We start from the raw sequence: 23,502 nt of genomic DNA, 5'->3' as shown, positions 1-23,502 counted from the left end.
GTATTCCAAGTTCGTCTTACCCAGATGGTATAGGGACACTAGGCCAAAACTTTAATATAGAAAGTTGGCTTAGAACCAGTGAAAACTGATAAGCTAATAAACTGAAATGCAAAACCACCCTTAGGAATATTTAGTCATCTAGAACAAATGCAACTCTCTCAGAAAGCAAACTCTAATACTAAAGATGCCTTCACAAAGATAATAAATTGCATTAAGAAATAAGTTTCCAGGATGGACAATCAACAGATACAAACAAAATCTGCACCAAAAGACCTGGAGATAATAAAACAACCTAAGAAAGAATTTTAAGTAACATTTTTCAATAAGAAAGAAAAAAAAAGAATAGAAACCATTAGGCAAGAACCAAGCACTGTAAACATATATTCAAAAAAACACTGAATTTGGAAAACAACCCAACAGAAATTACATAATGAAAATATAGTCAATGTAAATAAAACTCAAATGCAATGGATAAATTGAACAATAGAATGAAGAGGGAATGGATGAATTAGAAGACAGATATGAGAAAATTACCAACAAAAAGGTACAGAGAAACAAAAAGATAAAAATGCAAGACAGAGTTTAACATCTATTCAAGATAGACAATAAGACAAAGATAGATTATAGCAACCTAATAGACACTGCAGAAGAAAATCCCAGAAAGGGAGGAAATGCCAAAATTTAAAGAGATATGCTGAGTATAATCTAAGGAAGTATGACACATCCAGCTCTGTTCTTTCTCTGGATTGTCCTAGCTATTAGGGGTCTTTTGTGTACCTATACAAATTTTAAAGTTATTTGTTCTAGTTTTGTTAAAAAAAAAAAAAAATCCCATTGGTATTTTGATAGGACTGCAACGAATCCATAGACTGGTTTCAGTACTATGGTCATTTTAACAATATTAATTCTACTAATTTATGAATACAATGTATCTTTCACCCTCTTCGTGTTGTCTTGAATTTCTTTCATCAGTGTCTTATAGTTTTCTCAGTACAGATCTTTTACCCCCTTAGATTTATTCCTAAGTATTTTATTATTTTGATGCAATCATAAATGGGATTCTTTCCTTAATTTCTGTTTCTAATAGATTGCTTTTAGTGTACAGTGGTGGTTGGTGGTTTAGTTGCTAAGTCATGTCTGACTCTGGTGACCACATGAGCCGTGCCCACCAGGTTCCTCTATCCATGGGATTTCCCAGGCAAGGATACTACTGTGGGTTGCCATTTCCTTCTCCAGGGAATCCTCTTGACCGAGGGATCAAACCTGGGTCTCCTGTATTGCAGGCAGTCTCTTGCATTGCAAGCGGATTCTTTTACCAACTGAGCCACCAGGGAAATGAGTATTAATTTTGCAACTCTACTGAATTCACTGATGAGCTGTACTAGCTTTCTGGTGGCATCATTAGGATTTTCTATGTATAGTATCCTGTCAGCAAACAGTGACACTTTACTTCCCTTCCAGTTAGATTCCTTTTCTTTTGTTCCTTCTCTGATTACCATGGCTAGGACTTTCAATACTATGCTGAATTAAAGTGCCAAGAGTGAGCATCCTGATCTTAGACGAAAATGCTTGTTTCCGATCTTAGATAAAATGCTTTTAGCTTTTCACCACCAAGTATTATGTTAGCTATGAGCTTATACGTGTGTGTTAGTCACTCAGTCGTGTCTGATTCTCTGTGACTCCATGGACTGTAGCCTGCCAGGCTCCTCGTCCATGGAAGTCTCCAAGAAAGAATGGTGGGGAGGGTTGCCACACCTTTTTTCAGGGGATCTTCCCAAGCTAGGGATTGAACCTGGGTCTCCTGTATTGCAGACAGTTTCTTTACCATTTGAGCTAAACTGGGAAGCCCATGAGCTTATATATGGACTTCATTATGTTGAAATATATTCCCTCTACACAAACATTGTGGAGAAGGAAATGGCAACCCACTCCAGTATTCTTGCCTGGAGAATCCCATGGACAAAGGAGCCTGGTGGGCTACAGTCCATGGGGTTGCAAAGAGACACGACTGAGCGACTAACACACACACACACACACAAACATTGAGGACAGGAGAGTTTTTATCATAAATGGATGTTGAGTTTTGTCAAATTTTTCTTTTGCATTTGATCATATGATCTATTCAGATAAGCATATGATTTTTATTCTCCTTTTGTTAATGTGTGTATCACATTGATAAGATTCCCAGATATTGAACCACCTTTGCATCCCAGGATAACACTCACTTGATCACAGTGTATGATCCTTTCAATATATTACTGGATTCAGTTTGCTAATATTTTATTGAGGATTTTTACATTGATGTTCATCAATGATATTAGCCTATAATTTTCTTTTTTGTAATATCTTTGTATAGCTTTAGTATCAAGGTGATGCTGGCCTCATTCAATGAGTTCAGAAGTGTTCCTCACTCTGCAACTTTTTGGAATTGTTTTAGGATAAGCATTAACTCTTTTCTAAATGTTTGGTAGAATTCTTTATTATTCTTCTTGGTTTGATCCATAGATCATTCTACTACAAAGCTAGGGCAGGTGAAACAGTATGGTACTGGAACAAAAGCAGACACATAGATCAACGGAGCAGAAGGGTGAGCCCAGAAACAAACCTACACTTATGTGGGTAACTGTGACAAAGCAGAAAAAAATATACAGTGAAGAAAAGACAGTCTTTCAGTAGGTCATGCTGGGAAGATGGGCTGCTACATTTAAAATAAAATAAGAACTTTTTTCACAGCATACACAAAAATAAACTCAAAATGGATTAAAGACCTAAATGTAAGACCACAAACCATAAAACCTGAGAAGAAAATATAGGTAGAATATTCTTTGACATAAATCACAATAATATTTTTTGGATCTGTCTCCTAAGAAAATAAAATACATACATACATGCACAGGACCTAATTAAACTTGAAAGGGGAGAAAAAAAAAAAAGGAAAGGAAACCACTGACAAAATGAACATCTACTGAATGGAAGAAAATGTTTGCAAATGATATGACTAACAAGGGTTTAATATTCAAAATATATAAATAGCTAATACTACTCAATACTAAAAAAAACACAAAACAAATAATCTGGTTAAAAAATGGGAAGAAAACATGAAAAGGCATTTTCCCAAAGAAGAATACAGATGGCCAATGGGCACATGTAAAGCACAACATTGTTAATCATCAGAGAAATGTAAAGCAAAGCTATAATATGATCTCATACCTGTCAGAATGGCTATTATCAAAAAGACCACAAATAACAAATGTTGGCAAGAATGTGGAGAAAAGGGAACCCTCCTACACTGTTGGTGGGAATATAAATTGGTGCAGCCACTGTGGAAAACAGTATGGCAGTTTCTCAAAAAATTGAAGATGTAACTACCATATAACCCAGTAATTCCACTCTTGCATATATATCCAACAAAAATGAAAGCACTACTTTGAAAAAAAAATATGCACCCTCATGTTCATAGCAGCATTTACAAGAGACGAGATATGTTCATCAACATGTTCATCAACAGATGAATGGATAAAGAGGATGTGGCATAAAAATACATACATACACACTATGATATACTGTTCAATTATGAAAAAAATGAAACTTTGCATTTGCAACAACATGAATGGACCTGGAGGGTATTCTGGTTAGTGAAACACGTCAGACAGAGAAAGACAAATACTGTGTGTTATCACTTATGTGTAAATCTAAAAAATAAAGCAAATGAATGAATATAACAGAATAGAAACAGACCCACATACATAGAGAACAAACTAATGGTTACCAATGGGAAGAGGGAAGAAGAAAGGCATATGATAGTCGTGAAGAATTAAGATACACAAACTGCTGTGTATGAAATAAATAAGATACAAGGATATATGGGCTTCTCAGGTGGAGCTAGTGGTAAAGAACCCACTGGCCAATGCAGGAGATGACGTAAGAGACATGGGTTCGATCCCTAGGTGAGGAAGATCCCCTGGAGGAGGGCACAGCAACCCACTCCAGTATTCTTGCCTGGAGAATCCCATGCACAGAGAAGCCCAGCGGGCTTGTGTCCATAGGGTCACACAGTCAGATATGACTTACCACAAACACATAAAGATATACTGTACAAAACAGGAAATACAGCTATTATTTGACAATAATTTTAAATGGAATAAATTCATAAAAGTTTTGAATCACTATGCTATAAACCTAAACTACTATAATATTGTAAATCAAGTATACCTCAATAAAACAAAAAGAAAAACAAAAATTATCTGAAACCTGAAGAATACAGTAAGAGACAAAAAACAAAAGATACTACTTTTTATAAAAAGAAATAATGCTGAGAATTTTCCAGAAATGAATAATTACAGGGATCCCAGGCAGAATCAAGAAAACAAATCCACACCCGTACACACTGGGTAAAACTGTATAACTTCAAAGACAAGGAAAATATGCTTTAAATTACAAACCAAACATTTAAAAAGAAGAGAGAAAAACAGTCTCCCAACATGATTATCTTAGAAGCTGACAGCAGATGGCTTATCAATATCTCTAGATTACAATGGTACCTTTGGACAACCAAATGGTACTTTTAATGAACTGTCAGGAGGTGGGCTGCAGGGACTAGCCATTTCAAGTTCTATATTCAGCTAAACTATCTTTGAAGAATAAATACAAAGTAAAATTTTCAGGTAAGACTGGTGAATTTAAGACTCAGATTTTCACATAGAAAAGTAATGAATGCTCTATGCTTCATAAAAAAAGGAAACTGAACCTAGAAAAAAAAGGAATCATGATGCAAGGAAATGACAAAACATGATGATAAATCTAAATTAGCACAGAATATGAAAACACAGGTAGGGGTATGCAAAACAAAGGGGAAGTAACTAGTATTTAACTTGCAAACAAGGGAAACCAAGTTAAACTATTCTGAGGTCTTTCCAAAAACAATAAAGGGAAAATAAAGATATAATGAAAACTCATTCAACAAATAAACGACAGAAAAGAACCAAAGAAAAGGCACAAATAGAAAACAAAACATAAGATGACCAAAACAACTTCAAATCAACAAACAAAATACCATAAATTCACTTATTAGAAGGCAGAAATTATTAGAGAGTAAAAAAGAAATGTTCTTAATAAAGCTACATGACATACAAAGTTTGAAAATAAAAGAATGAAAAAGATGTAAAGACACTACAAATAATGACAGGAATTATTCAAGAGGTTTTAAATAAAATGATATAGCTCCCAAACAAAAATGGACAAATTAAAAGAAATTTTTAAGTTATAATTATAGCTGATTTTAGTACACCTCTGCTGCTGCTGCTGCTGCTGCTGCGTCACTTCAGTCGTGTCGGACTCTGTGCGACCCCATAGACGGCAGCCCACCAGGCTCCCCTGTCCCTGGGATTCTCCAGGCAAGAGCACTGGAGTGGGTTGCCATTTCCTTCTCCAATGCATGAAAGTGAAAAGTGAAAGTGAAATTGCTCAGTCGCGTCTGACTCTTAGCGACCCCATGGACTGCAGCCCACCAGGCTCCTCCGTCCATGGGATTTTCCAGGCAAGAGTACTGGAGTGGGGTGCCACTGCCTTCTCCGTAGTACACCTCTAACAGAAGCCAATATAGCTACTGGAGAAAAAAATGATGAGGGTACTGCTATTATGGACAGCAAAAGTAATTACCTTGATCTAAGTTATTAGTCAACAAATAGTAAATACACTTTCTATCAAAGAATACACTGAATATTTACAAAAATTCCACATGTACCTGGTCATAACTAAGTTTCAAAATGCTTTTGAAAATAAATCATACATACATTCTCTGACCATAGTACAATTAAAAATAAAATTTAAAATAACAAAAATAAAACAAGCAAACAAACAGATGCTTGGCAATTACAAAAACACACTTCTAAAATAAACACTATGAAAATCATAAAATATTCAAAACTAAATAATCAGAAAGAATAGACATATCAATACAGACCTTGAAATACAGATTAGCTATGGTTGCAGAGAATATTAAATGTATTAAATTTAAATGCAAAATTTAAATGTATTAAAAAATTAGAAAACTAAACTAAGAAAAACTAAATCCACAATTAGAAGAAAAAGAAACTATAAAGATAAGGCTAATGAAAAAAATTTTAAATCACACAGAAAATTAGCAATAAAACCAAAAGTTAATTCTCTGAAAAGACCAATAAAACATATACATCTCCCAATAAGACTGACAGAAAATGCCCCAAAAGAAGATATGTATTAAGTTACAGATATAGTAAAGACTTAAAATATAAGAGCATAATTAGAATAAATGTATGTTGCCTCTTGAGAAACTTACATGCAGGTCAGGAAGCAACAGTTAGAACTGGACATGGAACAACAGACTGGTTCCAAATAGGAAAAGGAGTACGTCAAGGCTGTATATTGTCGCCCTGCTTATTTAACTTAAATGCAAAGTACATCACGAGAAATGCTGGGCTGGAAGAAGCACAAGCTGGAATCAAGATTGCCGGGAGACATATTAATAACCTCAGATATGCAGATGACACCACCCTTATGGCAGAAAGTGAAGAGGAACTCAAAAGCCTCTTGATGAAAAGTGAAAGTGGAGAGTCAAAAAGTTGGCTTAAAGCTCAACATTCAGAAAACGAAGATCATGGCATCCGGTCCCATCACTTCATGGGAAATAGATGGGGAAACAGTGTCAGACTTTATTTTTGGGGGGCTCCAAAATCACTGCAGATGGTGATTGCAGCCATGAAATTAAAAGACGCTTGCTCCTTGGAAGAAAAGTTATGACCAACCTAGACAGCGTATTGAAAAGCAGAGACATTACTTTGCCAACAAAGGTCCGTCTAGTCAAGGCTATGGTTTTTCCAGTGGTCATGTATGGATGTGAGAGTTGGACTATGAAGAAAGCTGAGCACCGAAGAATGGATGCTTTTGAAGTGTGGTGTTGGAGAAGACTCTTGAGAGTCCCTTGGACTGCAAGGAGATCCAACCAGTCCATTCTGAAGATCAGCCCTGGGATTTCTTTGGAAGGAATGATGCTAAAACTGAAACTCCAGTACTTTGGCCACCTCATGTGAAGAGTTGACTCATTGGAAAAGACTCTGATGCTGGGAGGGATTGAGGGCAGGAGGAGAAGGAGATGACAGAGGATGAGATGGCTGGATGGCATCACTGACTCGATGGACGTGAGTCTGAGTGAACTCCGGGAGTTGGTGATGGACAGGGAGGCCTGATGTGCTGCAATTCATGGGGTTGCAAAGAGTCGGACACGACAGAGTGACTAAACTGAACTGACACATACAGGAAATGGACAGTTTTCTAGAAAACTAGCAAATAACCAAAATTTATTCTGGAAGCAATAATTATTAAAGAAACAATTCACAGAATGAAAAAAAAAACCTCACACTAGACTCAGTTTCACAATTTTAATCATAGGGCAGATGATCTCTGATTACAAGAAACTTCCAAGAACAGAATAAAACAAAAAAGGAAAGCTGCTCAGTTTATTTTATGAGGTCAGGATAATAATGATATCAAAATCAGAAAGGTAAAGAACTAGAAAAAAACGTAGGACCAATTTCATTTTGTTTATAGATGAAATAAAAAATCTACATAAAATTAAAGCAATCTAACACAGGGGACTTTCAAAGAAAACAATAAACCTGTCTTTGTAGTTCAGTATGTTAAAACATTAGGTGACAGGGTGACAAAATTTTCATTACCTACATAAATTTGGGGGGGGACTTCGTTAAAATTTAACATTCATTCAAAATACAAAAAAGGATATAATATTGTCAATGTGAGAGACCTGGGTTCGATCCCTGTGTCGGGAAGATCCCCTGGAAAAGGGAAAAGCTACCCACTCCAGTATTCTGGCCTGGAGAATTCCATGGACTATATAGTCCAGGGGAGGTTGCAAAGAGTTGGTCACGACTGAGCAACTTTCACTTCACTTCACATCCTAGACTAAAAAATAAAGAATTAATGGAAACTGTGTCCTTAAGCCTGATAAAAAATATTTAGCCAAAATTCTACATCATGATGGGAATGTAAACTGATACAGCTATTATAGAACACAGTATGAGATTCCTTAAAAACTAGCTAGGCATAAATCTAGTTATTGAAAATAGTATGGAGAGTAAGAAACTAGGAATAAACCTTATGACCCAGGAATACCACTACTGGACATACACACTAGAAAATAAATGGATTAGGAAGTTGTGGTACATTTATACAATGTAACATTGCTCAGCCATAAAAAGGAACGATTCTGAGATAGTTGTAGTGAGGCGCATGAACCTGGAGCCTCTTATGCAAAGCAAGATTAAAACAAGGAAGAGAAGAAACACGTATTGTATATTAATGCATATACATGTAATCTAGAAAAACAATACTGATAAATCTATTAGAGAATGGACTTGTGGACACAGCAGAGGAAGGTTAGGGTGGGACAAACTGAGAAAGTAGCATTGACATATATACACTATCATACACTGAAATAGTTAGTGAGAAAGCTGCTAAATAACATAGGGAGCCCAGCCTGGAGCTCTGTGATGACCTAGAGGGGTGGGGTGTGGGGACAGGAGGGAAGCTAAGGAGGGATGATATATATATAATTATGACTGATTCACATTGTTGAACAGCAGAAACCAAGGCAAAATTGTAAAGCAATTTTCCACCAATTAAAAAATAAAATTTTCAAAACATGGATAACCAACAAGGATCTAATCTACTGTACAGCACAAGAAACTCTATTCAATGTTATGTGGCACTCTGGATGGAAGGGGAGTTTGGGGGAGAATGGATACATGTACATAAATGGCAGAGTCCCTTTGCTGTCCACCCAAAACTATCACAACATTGTGTGCTGGGGGCTTCCCAGGTGGCACAGTAGCGAAGCATCTGCCCAATAATGCAGGAGACCCAAAAGACACGGGTTCCATCTCTGGATCAGGAAGATCCTCTGGAGTAGGAAATGGCAACCCACTCCAGTATTCTTTTTTTTTTTTTTTCAATATTTATTTTCAAACTTTAAACTTTTTATTTGTATTAGAGTATGGCCAATTAACAATGTTGTGGTAGTTTCAGGTGAACAGTGAAGGGACTCAGCCATTTTTTATATATGTATCCATTCTCCCTCAAATCTCCCTCCCATCCAGGCTGACACATAACACTGAGCAGAGCTCCACATTGGTTATCCATTTTAAATATAGCTGTGTGTACATGATCTTTCCAGACTCCCTTAAACTATCCCTTTCCCCTGGCAACCATCAATTCATTTTTAAGTCTGTGAATCTTTTTGTTTTGTAAGTAAGTGCATTGTATCATTTCTTTTTAGATTCTACACATAAGGGATGTCATACAATATCTCTCCTTCTCTGTCTGACTAACTTCACTCAATATGACACTCATCCATTTTGCTGCAAATGGCATTATTTCATTCTTTTTAATGGCCAAGTAATATTCCACTGTATATATGTACCACACCTTTAACCATTCCTCTGTTGATGGACATTTAGATTGCCTCCATGTCTTGGCTATTATAAACAGTGCTGTAATGAACACTGTGGTATGTGTATCCTTTCGGGTGTTTTTCTCCAGATATATGCACAAGAGTGGGATTGTAGAGTCATATGGTAGGACATACAGATGGCTAATGAGCACATGGAAAGACATTCAACATCACTAGTTATTAGAGAAAAGAAAATCGAAACTACAATGAGAAATCACCTCATACCAGTCAGAATGGCTATCATCAAAAAATCCACAAACAACAAATACTGGAGAGCGTGTGGAGAGAAGGGAATTCTCCTACACTGTTACATGGTACAGCTACTATGGAGAACAGTAAGGAGATTACTTTAAAAAAAAAAAAAACTGCTCCAGTACTCTTGCCTGGAAAATTCCATGGACAGAGGAGCCTGACGGTTTACAGTCCATGAGGTCCCAAAGAATTGGACACAACTGAGCAACTGAGCACAGCACATACAGCACAAAGCCGATATGGCTGATACTGCTGTCCACCTGAAACTATTACAACACTGTTAATCAGCTATACTCCAGTATACAATAAAAAGTTTTAAAAAAATTCTATAGCAAATCTCAATTGTAGTGACACATTATTAAATGCAGACTAGTGAAAATCGTAACTAAGATGATAATGCTTACCACCATTTTTTCTATTCCATATTATACTGGAGGTTCTAATCAGATCAAGAAAAAAGATGCAGAAGAAATTGTAAAGGAACAAAACTATCACAATTTGCATATGATATAACCATCTTTACAAAAAGCTCAAAGGACTCTGCAAAATAAGAGAGTTCAGCGGTGCTGACACTCTTGACAAATACAGGTGTAGGATCAATATACAAAAAATCAGTAACGTTTCTATACATACAACCAATTAGAAAATGTAGTAGGAAAAAAGCCATTCATTATAACAAAACTATAAAGTACCTTGAAAAGAATATTTAAGACTTTATGTAGTAATATGAGAAAATATTATTAATGGACACCAAAAACCCCTCCATGTAAAATACAGATATATCATATCCATGGAAAGGCAGATTCAATAATATAAAGATATCAGTTCTCTGCAAATTAATCTATATGTCCAATTTAGTTGGCATTTAGCAGCAAGAAGTTTGGGGGAAGGCTTGCCCTGCAAGCTATCAAGGTTAGATAAAACAGATGCCACATAATCTTACTATTTAGCTTTCTCATTTTATGATACAAGCACATGGCTTGGAATATCTATTGATTTGAGTGATTAACATATTCCTTGGTTTACTATCTCATACAGAGGAGCCTGGAAGGCTGCAGTCCATGGGGTTGTTGAGGGTCGGACACAACTGAGCGACTTCACTTTCACTTTTTACTTTCATGCATTGGAGAAGGAAATGGCAACCCACTCCAGTGTTCTTGCCTGGAGAATCCCAGGGACGGGGGAGCCTGGTGGGCTGCCATCTATGGGGTTGCACAGAGTCGGACACAACTGAAGTGACTTAGCAGCATAGTAATTATTTCCTCCAACTATGTGACAAGAGCTGATTGTGAAAGATTCTACATTGGGATCCCTGGGAAGTGCTGTGTTCAGTTAATTAAAACAAAATCCCCATATGCTTAACACCAAGAAAACATGTAGCAAAATACTGTGTTATGATCTTATATTCTTGCCTATAAAGATGGCCAAACATTTCACCTTTATCCATAGTGCTGAGTGATCCACAAACTTCAAGCAGTACCTGGGAGCTACTTTGTTCAAACACCTCAGCACTGCACACCTCAGAGTATGTAGAACAAGTAACAAAAGGAAGCCTTTACCGCAAAACTTTTGCTAAAACAGAATATAGATGCCTGACTTTAAGCTGGACTCAGACATTCTGGAATGTGAAGTCAAGTGGGCCTTAGAAAGCATCACTACGAACAAAGCCAGTGGAGGTGATGGAATTCCAGTTGAGCTATTTCACATCCTGAAAGATGATGCTGTGAAAGTGCTGCACTCAATATGCCAGCAAATTTGGAAAACTCAGCAGTGGCCACAGGACTGGAAAAGGTCAGTTTTCATTCTGATCCCAAAGAAAGGCAATGCCAAAGAATGCTCAAACTACTGCACAATTGCACTCATATCACATGCTAGTAAAGTAATGCTCAAAATTCTCCAAGCCAGGCTTCAGCAATGTGTGAACCGTGAACTTCCTGATGTTCAAGCTGGCTTTAAAAGGCAGAGGAACCAGAGATCAAATTGCCAACATCCGCTGGATCATGGAAAAAGCAAGAGAGTTCCAAAAAACGTCTATTTCTGCTTTATTGACTATGCCAAAGCCTTTGACTGTGTGGATCACAATAAACTGTGGAAAATTCTGAAAGAGATGGGAATACCAGACCACCTGACCTGCCTCTTAAGAAACCTGTATACAGGTCAGGAAGCAACAGTTAGAAGTGTACATGGAACAACAGACTGGTTCCAATAGGAAAAGGAGTACATCAAGGCTGTATATTGTCACCCTGCTTATTTAACTTAAATGCAGAGTACATCATGAGAAACGCTGGGCTGGAAGAAGCACAAGCTGGAATCAAGACTGCCGGGAGAAATATCAATAACCTCAGATATGCAGATGACACCACCCTTATGGCAGAAAGTGAAGAGGAACTCAAAAGCCTCTTGATGAAAGTTAAAGTGGAGAGTGAAAAAGTTGGCTTAAAGCTCAACAATCAGAAAACGAAGATCATGGCATCTGGTCCCATCACTTCATGGGAAATAGATGAGGAAACGGTGGAAACAGTGTCAGACTTTATTTTTCTGGGCTCCAAAATCACTGCAGATGGTGATTGCAAGCCATGAAATTAAAAGATGCTTACTCCTTGGAAGGAAAGTTATGACCAACCTAGATAGCATATTGAAAAGCAGAGACATTACTTTGCCAACAAAGGTCCGTCAAAGGCTATGGTTTTTCCAGTGGTCGTGTATGGATGTGAGAGTTGGACTGTGAAGAAGGCTGAACGCCAAAGAATTGATGCTTTTGAACTGTGGTGTTGGAGAAGACTCTTGAGAGCCCCTTTGGACTGTAAGGAGATCCAACCAGTCCGTTCTGAAGGAGATCAGCCCTGGGATTTCTTTGGAAGGAATGATGCTAAAGCTGAAACTCCAGTACTTTGGCCACCTCATGCGAAGAGTTGACTCATTGGAAAAGACTCAGATGCTGGGAAGGATTGGGAGTAGGAGGAGAAGGGGACGACAAAGGATGAGATGGACATGAGTCTGAGTGAACTCGGGGAGTTTGTGATGGACAGGGAGGTCTGGCGTGCTGCGATTCATGGGGTCACAAAGAGTCAGACACGACTGAGTGACTGAACTGAACTGACAGCCTTAACAAGAGGCTTCCCAGGTGCTTCAGTGGTAAAGAATCTGTCTACAATGTAGGAGACACAGATTTCCATCCCTGGGTTGGGAAGATCCCCTGGAGAAGGAAATGGCAACCTACTCCAGTATTCTGTTTAGGGAAGTCTATGGACAGAGGAGTTGGGAAGGCTACATTCTATGGGGGTTGTAAGAGCCAAGACTTAGCAACTAAATATTAGCCTTAATGAAGGGCCAGGTGCAAAATATACTTCGAAATACCCAGATGAATTAACCTAATGCATGGTAATGAAAACAAATGTTTGTGGTTTAGCTGACTCAGAGCTGTACTGAACAACAGATCCACTGATCAAGTACACTGTTACTAGAATAATAGGCCCATTTTATCAAACAGTGGAAGATGATTATGTTTCTACATGCTATGGGAAGCCAACATGTCTAGCTTATCTAAATACAGTACACTTCAGTTTTAACTCTAAACATGGTTTCATTTTAGGTACAGATCATTTGGTAACTACATTTAACCATCTGAGGAATTGCTGGGATGTTTTGCAAGTTTTAAATTACATTACTTTAAATTAATTAAAAAGAAAGTAAACTTTTAAAATATTATTTTTTTGGTAAGGGTATACATGAGGGCAAATAAAAGACATGGTCTGTGACCTCGTGGAACTCAGTTCAGCACAGAAAACAGACACAAAGTAAACTAACAAATGAATTAACGGTAACAAGTTACACTAATAGCAAAGAAAATTTAATCAGACAATAAAAGAGTAATAGGAAGCCTACTTATCATAGGCAAAAAAGGCCACTTTGGTAGACAGAAACGAAAGAGGTCAAGATTACACAAGAGGTAGAAACCAAGTGTGACAGAGCTTTTGAAGTGCAACTGGAAACCACTGCAAAGTTTTAGGCAAGGGAGAGACAAGATCAAATCAACAAGATTACTGACATCTGCATGACAACCGTGGGATGAAGAGTGGAGTGGTCCAAGAGTGAAAACACGTGATGTCAGGATATCAGTAATTACACTGAGAATAGGTAAGGAAAGGAAACCCTTCCAACTCCAACAAACGTGGATAAGAATGAAAATTCCAAATGCCCTGAGAAACATGCTTTGAGTTTAGAAACCAAACCTAAAAGAAATTTACATACGTAAACTCCAGGAACCTGAAATTAAGTGGAATTCCTTTAACTAGAAACTGAACCATTCGCTGGCAATTCGCGCTATCCAAACTACTTCTAGAAATATCATCTTGCTGACGAACAGGTTTACTTATTTGGGTAAAATTTTCTCCCACTTCCAACACCTACGAGGACGCGGCTCAAGTTAAAGACAAAAGATGAAGGGCAAGTAAATGGGCTGAGAAGAAAATGCTGGACAATGAACGGTCTGAAAGATCCAGTCACCAGGAAAAGTACTTGTAAGCAGCCTCATTTAGGTGAAAGAAGAAAAAGCTGAACCGCCGAAGTTCTTACTTATATTCTTCCTCCTTGGCGAGGAGGTCCCGTCGAGGCGTGGCAGGTTGCTGAATGCGTGGCGGGAGCAGAGTCCCTGAAACGCCCGGTCTCTGTAAAAGAGGCAGACACTTTCAGAACCAAAGTTCAATGAATTTTGGTGTTCTCAGGACGCTGAAACCTAGCTGCTACCCAGGAGAGGCCAGTTGAGCTAACCTTGAAACTTCTCCCGGCCATCTTCCGCGACCACGACGCCGTTACCGCGGCAACGACGCACTTTCCCGCGAGAGTTATCACAACCCCGGCGGCCTTCCAGCTAAGAGCACGATTGGGACCACGCCCCAACTCTCGGCAGAAAACAGCGCGAGCTTAGGACCGGGCTGAGAACTAGGGAGTGTGCGCTGCTGTCTTTGTACCAGACTTGTGGTAAACGCTAACCGCAGTCTTACAGGAACTGAAGAAGCCAAAGTCGTGGACTGATTTATAGAATGGGAAAAACTAGAGATGTCTTCAAGAAAATCAGAGATACCAAGGGAACATTTCATGCAAAGATGGGCTCAATAAAGGACAGAAATGGTATGGACCTAACAGAAGCATAAGATATTAAGAAGAGGTAGCAAGAATACACCGGAGAAGGCAATGGCACCCCACTCCAGTGTTCTTGCCTGGAGAATCCCAGAGACCGGGGAACCTGGTGGGCTGCCGTCTATGGGGTCGCACAGAGTCGGACACGACTGAAGCGACTTAGCAGCAGCAGCAGCAGCAAGAATACACAAAAGAACTGTACAAAATATCTTCACGACCCAGATAGTCACGATGGTGTGATCACTCACCTAGAGCCAGACATCCTGGAGTGTGAACTCAAGTGGGCCTTAGGAAGCATTACTACGAACAAAGTTAGTGGAGGTGATGGAATAGTGGAGGAGATGGAATTCCAGTTGAGCTATTTCAAATCCTAAAAGATGATGCTGTGGAAGTGCTGCACTGAATATTCCAGCAAACTTAGAAAACTCAGCACTGGCCACAGGACTGGAAAAGGTCAGTTTTCATTCCAATCCCAAAGAAAGGAAATGCCAAAGAATGCTCAAACTACTGCACAATTGCACTCATCTCACACACTAGTAAAGTAATGCTCAAAATTCTCCAAGCCAGGCTTCAACAATACGTGAACGGTGAACTTCCAGATGTTCAAGGTGGTTTTAGAAAAGGCAGAGGAACCAGAGATCAAATTGCCAACATCCGTTGGATCATAGAAAGCACATGAGACTTCCAGAAAAACATCTATTTCTGCTTCATTGACTATGCCAAAGCCTTTGACTGTGTGGATCACAATAAACTGTGGAAAATTTTGAAGGAGATGGGAATACCAGACCACCTGACCTGCCTCTTGAGAAATCTGTATGCAGGTCAGGAAGCAAGTTAGAACTGGACACGGAACAACAGACTGGTTCCAAATAGGAAAAGAAGTACATCAAGGCTGTGTATTGCCACCATGCTTATTTAATTTATATGCAGAGTACATCATGAGAAACGCCGGGCTGGATGAAGCGCAAGCTGGAATCAAGATTGCTGGGAGAAATATCAATAACCTCAGATATGCAGATGACACCACCCTTATAGCAGAAAGTTAAAAAGAACTAAAGAGCCTCTTGATGAAAGAGGAGAGTGAAAAAGTTGACTTAAAGCTCAACATTCAGAAAACGAAGATCATGGCATTGGGTCCCATCACTTCATGGCAAAAAGATGGGGAAACAGTGGAAACAGTGGCAGACTTTATTTTCCTGGGCTCCAAAATCATGCAGATGGTGACTGCAGCCATGAAATTAAAAGACACTTGCTCCTTGGAAGGAAAATTATGACCAACCTAGACAGCATATTGGAGAAGGCAGTGGCACCCAATTCCAGTACTCTTGCCTGGAAAATCCCATGGACGGAGGAGCCTGGAAGGCTGCAGTCCTTGGGGTCACTGAGGGTCGGATACAACTGAGTGACCTCACTTTCACTTTTCACTTTGATGCATTGGAGAAGGAAATGGCGACCCACTCCAGTGTTCTTGCCTGGAGAATCCCAGGGATGGGAGAGCCTGGTGGCCTGCCATCTATGGGGTCACACAGAGTCGGACATGACTGAAGTGACTTAGCAGCAGCAGCAGCAGACAGCATATTAAAAAGCAGAGACATTACTTTGCCAACAAAGGTCTGTCTAGTCAAGGCTATGGTTTTTCCAGTAGACATGTATGGATGTGAGAGCTGGACTATAAAGAAAGCTGAGCACAGAAAAATTGATGCCTTTGAACTGTGGAATTGGAGAAGACTCTTGAGAGTCCCTTGGACTACAAGGAGATCCAACCAGTCCATCCTAAGGGAAACCAGTCCTAGGTGTTCATTGGAAGGATTGATGTTGAAGCTAAACTCCAATACTTTGGCCACCTGATGTGAAGAGCTGTCTCATTTGAAAAGACCTTGATGCTGGGAAAGATTGAAGGCGAGAGGAGAAGGGGACAACAGAAGATGAGATGGTTGGATGGCATCACCGACCCGATGGTCATGAGTTTGAGTAAACTCCAGGAGTTGTTAATGGACAGGGAGGCCTGGCGTGCTGCAGTCCATTGGTGTCGCAAAGAGTCAGACACGACTGAGGAACTGAACTGAACTGAAGGTGGCAATGGAAGAGTCTCAACCAAAGAAGACAGGTCCATTTCTAATAGTAGGAAGTAAGCTGGTAAAACACCTACTCTTTTGTGCAAACTCTGCTGTGATTTCCAAACTAAGTAGCCAATTTGATCTTTAGCTTGTTTTGTTTAAAATGAACTATTTGTTGGAATTTCAAGTTTTGATTCCTCACGTTTATTTACAGCATAGTTGAAAGTTCAGGCTCTCAAGGCAGTCATCTTAAGTTCATGTCCTGGGTCTGCCACTTACTAGCTTGGGAAAATCATTATCTCAGCTACTTCATCTGTAAAGTAAGGGTAAGAATAGTGCCCATCTCGCAGAGTTACTTTGAGGAGTAAATGAATTTGAGCTTAGGATTGTTCCTGGAACAAAGTAAACAATAAAAATTCCATTTGGAGGAGAGGGGAATCCAGAAATAAACTTCACATTCAGGGACGCTGGGAGGGATTGGGGGCAGGAGGAGAAGGGGACAACAGAGGATGAGATGGCTGGATGGCATCACTGACTCGATGGACGTGAGTTTGAGTGAACTCCGGGAGTTGGTGATGGACAGGGAGGCCTGGCGTGCTGCGGTTCATGGGGTCGCAAAGAGTCGGACATGACTGAGCGACTGAACTAACTGAACTGATCTGATCTTCAGCAAAGGTGCCAATACCATTCAGTGGGGCAAGTCTAATCTTTTTTGAAAGTGGGAGGAGAAGGGGATGCCAAAGGATGAGATGGTTAGTTGGCATCACCGACTCAATGGAAGTGAGTTTGAGTAAACTCCGGGAGTTGGTGATGGACAGGGAGGCCTGGCATGCTGCAGTCCATGGGGTTGCAAAGAGACAGACATGGCTAAGCGACTGAACTGACTGACTGACTGACTGTGGAAAACAATCTCACATTTTCTCAAAACCATACACATAAAATTACCACGTGATCCAGTAGCCCACTCCTAGCTATATGCCCAAGAGAAATGAAAACATATACCCTTACAAAAAGTTGTACACAAATGTTTATAGCAGTATTCAGAAAAGACAAAAAGTGAAAATGACTCAAATGATACACTGATTAATAGGTAAATAAAAAGTGGTGTATTCATCAATGGAATATTATTCAGGGCCAGAAAGGAATGATGCATACTACAATATGGATGAACCTTGAAAACATGCTATGTGAAAGAAGCAATTCACAAAAGACCACATATTATATGATTCCATTCTATTAGGACCACATATTATATGGAATGTCTAGAACAGGCAAATCTATAGAGACAGAAAGCTGTTCAGTGATTGCCTAGCCCTGAAAGATAATGGGGAACTGACTAAGGTGTTGCTGGATTTTTGGCAGAGTGGGGCGAGGGTAATGAAAATGTTCTAAAATTGATTGTGATGATGGTTGCACAAATCTGTTAATACACTAAAAGACAATTGTACACTTTATATGGATAAATGGTGAGTATGTGAAATACATCAGTCAAGTGGTTAAAACATTAAAAATAAAATTATTAAAATAAAAATGTCAAAAGATGGAGGAAAAGTACACCATACTAACACTAATCAAAAGAAAGCTGGAATAGCCACATTAACTTCAAACAAAGTGACCTCAGAACCGGAAAAACTATCAGAGATAAAGAGGAATATTACATAAAGGATAAGAAGATCAACTCTTCAAGGAGATATAACAATCCTGAATGTGTATGAACCAAACAGTTGAGTGTCAAAATGTATGAGGCAAAAACTAATAGGAGTGCAAAGAGAAACAGATAAATCCACAAGTACATTTGGAGATACCAACACCTCTTTTTCAGTCATTGATAGTTCATGGAGGCAGACAATCAGTAAGGATGGAATTGCCCTCAACAGCATTTTTAGTCCCAAGGAATCAGCAAAAATCTACTTGATCTAATTGACATTTAGAGAATACTCCATCCAACAACAGCAGAATACACATTCTTATCAAGGTCACATGGCACATTTACCAAGATAGACCACATTCTGGGCCATAAAATGTACATTAATAAATTTAAAAGAATAGAAATTATATTCATTTCCTAGAATTGCTATAAGAAAGCACGACAAACTGGATGGCTTAAAACAAAATAAATTTATTGTCTCCCAGTATAGAGACTGGTAGTCCAAAGTCAAGATGTTAGCAGGGCAGTGCTCCCTTTGAAACCTGTAGGGGAGAATTCTTCTGTGCATTTTCCTAGTTTCTAGTGGTGGCTGTCACTCCCTGCCATTCCTTGGCTTGTAGCTGCATCTGGCCAATCTCTGCCTCTACAATCATATAGCATTCCCCCTGTGTGTCTCTGTCTACACATGGCATTTCCTCCAGTCATACTGGATTAGACCCACCTTAATGACCTCATCTTAACTTGATTACAGTTGTAAAAGACCCAATTTCCAAATAAGGTCACATTCACAGATTAAGGGGAGAGGTGTGTGTATGATGGGTTAGTTCAGTTCAGTTCAGTCGCTCAGTCATGTCCGACTCTTTGCGACCCCATGAACCACAGCACGCCAGGCCTTCCTGTCCATCACCAACTCCCAGAGTTCACTCAAACTCACGTCCATCGAGTCAGTGATGCCATCCAGCCATCTCATCCTCTGTTGTCCCCTTCTCCTCCTACCCCCAATACCTCCCAGCATCAGAGTCTTTTCCAATGAGTCAACTCTTTGCATGAGGTGGCCAAAGTACTGGAGTTTCAGCTTTAGCATCATTCCTTCCAAAGAAATCCCAGGGCCAATCTCCTTCAGAATGGACTGGCTGGATCTCCTTGCAGTCCAAGGGACTCTCAAGAGTCTTCTCCAACACCACGGTTCAAAAGCATCAATTCTTTGGTGCTCAGCTTTCTTCACAGTCCAACTCTCACATCCATACATGACCACTGGAAAAACCATAGCCTTGACTAGACGGACCTTTGTTGGCAAAGTAATGTCTCTGCTTTTCAATATGCTATCTAGGTTGGTTGTAACTCTCCTTCCAAGGAAGGACTTCAGCATATTTTTGGAGGAATATAGTTCAATCTGTAATAATAGAAATTATATAAACTATCTTCTGAGGCATAACATAAAAAAGCTGGAAAACCCAAAATATTTGGAGATTAAACACACTTTAAAATAATACATGGATATAAAACATTAAAATAAAATATTTAAATGAAATAAATATTATTTATTTCATTTAAATATTATTTATTTAATAAATATTTATTTAAATTAAATAAATACTTATTTTATTTAAATAAAATAAAAATATTTTAATAAAAATCTATTAAAATAATTAAAAAGTATTTTGAACTCAATGAAAATGAAAATACAATCTACCAAAACTTGTAGGATACAGTGAAAACAGCACTCAGAATGCTTAGCATTAAATGTATATATTAGAAAAGAAGGCAAATCTAAAATCAACAATCTAAGGTTCCACCTTAGGCAATGGGAGAAAGAAGAACAATTTAAGCTTAAAGAGAGCAAAAGAAAAGAAATAATAAAAATTAAAATAGAAATTAATGGAACTGAAAACAGGAAAACAGAGAAAATCACAGAAACCAAAATCTGGTTCTTTGAAAAGATCAATAAATTCAATAAATCTCTGGCCACATTAACCAAGAAAAAAAATGAAGGCACGTAATTACCTATTATATGTTCTTTTATGTGATGCTCAGGTGCAACCACAAGAAAAGGTACAGAAGAGGTTCAAGAAAATAAAGTTCATTATACTCATAAGTTCCATAATAGGAGGTACAGAATGCCATGCAGGGCTCCATGGGAAAGCCCCATGGTAGTAGGAGGCAGAAAACATGAGTCAAGGGAAAACCTAAGCTACCCTGCAAAAAAAGCAAGGCAAAGTGAACAGTTTAGGACTGGCTCAGTTTGAATCATTTGAGCAGGCTTTAAGCTTTAGGGGCTGTTCCTAGCTGTCTGGTATCTGGCCCTGGGATGATTAATAAAACAAAGGAATATTGCCTCCTAAAGTGTACAGGCCAGGTAGAGGGGGTATGACTCCACATTGGTCAGTTGGCATATTTAAGGTATACTCCTGGCTGAGCCCTTTTGCTATCTCTGAGAATTGGCTAGGTCAATAAGTTTCATCATCCAGAAAGGTTATTTTTTTTTTAAGATGTCAAATCATAATAATACACAGAAAAAATTTAACTAAATAATTTAATACCATTATTAAAATGGGATCAGGATCATTATTAATTATCCCATGAACACTGAAAGGAAAAGAAAGGAGTACTATCAACAACTACATATGCAGAAATTTTATAAATTAGGTGAAATGAACCAATTCCTTGAAAGATGCAAACTACCAAAATTCATATAAAGAAAAATAGATAATGAGTAATTAAGGGTGGAGTCAATAATTTTCTAAGGAAGAAAGCAGCAGAACCAGGTTGTTTCACTTATGAATTCAACTAACATTCAAGGATTAAATGATACCAATTCTCCACAATCTCTTCTAAAAAATGGAAAGAAAGGGGATACTCCTAACTCACTCATGAGTCCAGCATGATCCTAATACCAAAAGCAGTTAGGGACATATATAAGAAGAAAAAACTATAGACAATATCTCTCATGAACATAGTTATAAGTCTTTAACAAATAGTAAATTGAATCCAACAAAGTACAAAAAGAATTATTCAACACAAACAAGTGAGATTTATTATAGGTGAGTAAGACTAGCTCAGCATCATAAAATCAATCAGTACAACTCAGTACATGAAGAGAATAAAGAAGAAAAAACACAATCATATAAATTGATGCAGCAAAAGCTTTTGAGAAGATCCTGGTAAAAGTTCTCAGCGATCTAGGAATAGAGGGGAACTTCCTCAACATGATAAAGGACATCTACAAAATAACTAAAGCTGGCATCATACTTAACAGTAAGAAACTGAATGCTTTCCTCCAAAGATCAGTAACAAGGCAAGGATATTCTTTCTCATCATTTTTATTTACTCTCACACCTAGAGACCTAGCCAATAATAAACAAGAAAAAGAAACAAAAAGTATATAGATTTAAGAAATAAAATACCTTCATTTGTAGATGACATAAGAGTAGATGGAGAAATCCAAAGGAATCAGCAAAACTCTCCTAGAACTAATAAGCAAGACTGATAAAATGTTGTATATACATACAATGAATTTGAATATACACTATAAAATGGATGAACCTTGAAAACATGCTAAGTGAAATAAGCCAGACACAAAAGAACAAATACTGTGAAAGTGAAGTCGCTCAGTCGTGTCCGACTCTTTTCGACCCCATAGACTGTAGCCTACCAGGCTCCTCTGTCCATGGGATCTTCCAGGCAATAGTACTGGAGTGGATTGCCATTTCCTTCTCCAGGGGATCTTCCCAACCCAGGGCTCGAACCCGGGTCTCTTGTATTGTAGACAGATGCTTTACCGTCTGAGCCACCAGGGAAGTCCAGAACACAAAAGAACAAATATTGTATGATTCTGCTTATAAGAAGTATCTAGAATAGACAAATACTGAGATAGAAAATAGAATACAGTTTGCCAGGAAATGGGGAGAGAGGAGACTTGTGTGTTATTTTTCTTTAATGGGTACAGAGTTTCTGTTTGGGGGGATCAAAAAATGCTGGAAATGGATAATTGTTATCACTGAACAACATTATGAATATATTTAATGCCACCATATTGCATACTTCAAAGTAGTTACAGTGGTAAATTTTATTTATGTATATTTTACTACCAAAAAAAAAAAAAATCCAGTCAGGACAGTCTACAAAATACCTCATCAGTACTCCTGAAAACCATTAATGTCAGGCAAAGCAAAGAAAGTTTGAGAAACTATCACAACCAAGAGGAGCCTAAAGAAACATGACAAGTAAATGTAAAGTGGTATCCTGGATCAAATCCAGGAACAGAAAAAGACATTAGGTCTAAAACCAAAGAAATCTGAATAAACTGTGGCCTTAGTTAATAACAATGCATCAATAATGGCTCATTAATTGTAACAAATGCATTAGACTAATGTTAATAATAAGGGAAATTGAGTGGAGAATATATGGGAACTCTATTCTCAGGTTTTCTGTAAATCTAATTGTTTTTTTTTTTAAATAAAGTCTATTTTTTAATAAGCTAAAAGAGACTCTGCTCCAACAGAATTGTAAATTAAATCATCTGGGGACACCCTTGTACTGCAAAACAACCAGATTATGTTAAAAAATTCAGAGAAGTATATATGCATTGCTGAAAATTTGAAGGAAGCAGAGAAAATTTCCATGTGTTTTGCTAATGTCTCCCCCTCTAGTTCTTTGCCCTCTCAAATAAAACAAAACTGATTGTGTGAATAGGCAATTAAAAATAAAAGGACTAATCAGAGAAAATGCCCATTAAAGAACTGTGCTCAGAAAATAAAGTCTGCGTTTGGTCAACAATAATATGGAGGAGCTGAAATTGAGACCCTTGCTCGAAGCTTCTAAACCAAATGAAAAAAAGCTAAAGTAGTTCCAGATTGGTAGTGCCCCCAGGCTCCCAGCAGAACCAAAACAAATCCTCTTTAGAG

The 23,502-nt window shown here is 38.3% G+C and overlaps 1 protein-coding gene across 30 annotated transcripts in view; it reads right to left on the bottom strand.

Annotated features, from left to right (window-relative positions):
* Positions 1-23,502, bottom strand: part of TEX9 (testis expressed 9) — a 231,209-nt gene that overhangs the window by 92,174 nt on the left and 115,533 nt on the right. For 18 of the 30 annotated variants that reach the window (XR_015134598.1, XR_015134596.1, XR_015134589.1 and 15 more), the window contains exons 1-2: positions 14,525-14,575; positions 14,330-14,421 (exon numbers count right to left, since the gene is read on the bottom strand). The exons of 8 other annotated variants lie outside the window; for them this stretch is intronic. Coding sequence is in view for 5 of the 22 variants with exons in the window: in XM_086321120.1 (XP_086177246.1) it covers positions 14,330-14,421; positions 14,525-14,545 (113 nt within the window). In the remaining 17 variants the exon portion in view is untranslated. Of the gene's footprint in view, positions 1-14,329; positions 14,422-14,524; positions 14,576-23,502 lie in introns of those variants that run through there. 4 more of the 30 variants (XM_086321130.1, XM_086321129.1, XM_086321138.1 and 1 more) reach the window with 1 other exon arrangement.

The sequence above is a fragment of the Bos grunniens genome, chromosome 10 (genome assembly GCF_055505025.1).
Source record: "Bos grunniens cultivar Pamir isolate PY7600 chromosome 10, Bosgru_T2T1.0, whole genome shotgun sequence".
NCBI lineage: Eukaryota > Metazoa > Chordata > Mammalia > Artiodactyla > Bovidae > Bos > Bos grunniens.
This window is presented reverse-complemented; position numbering and strand designations above follow the sequence as displayed.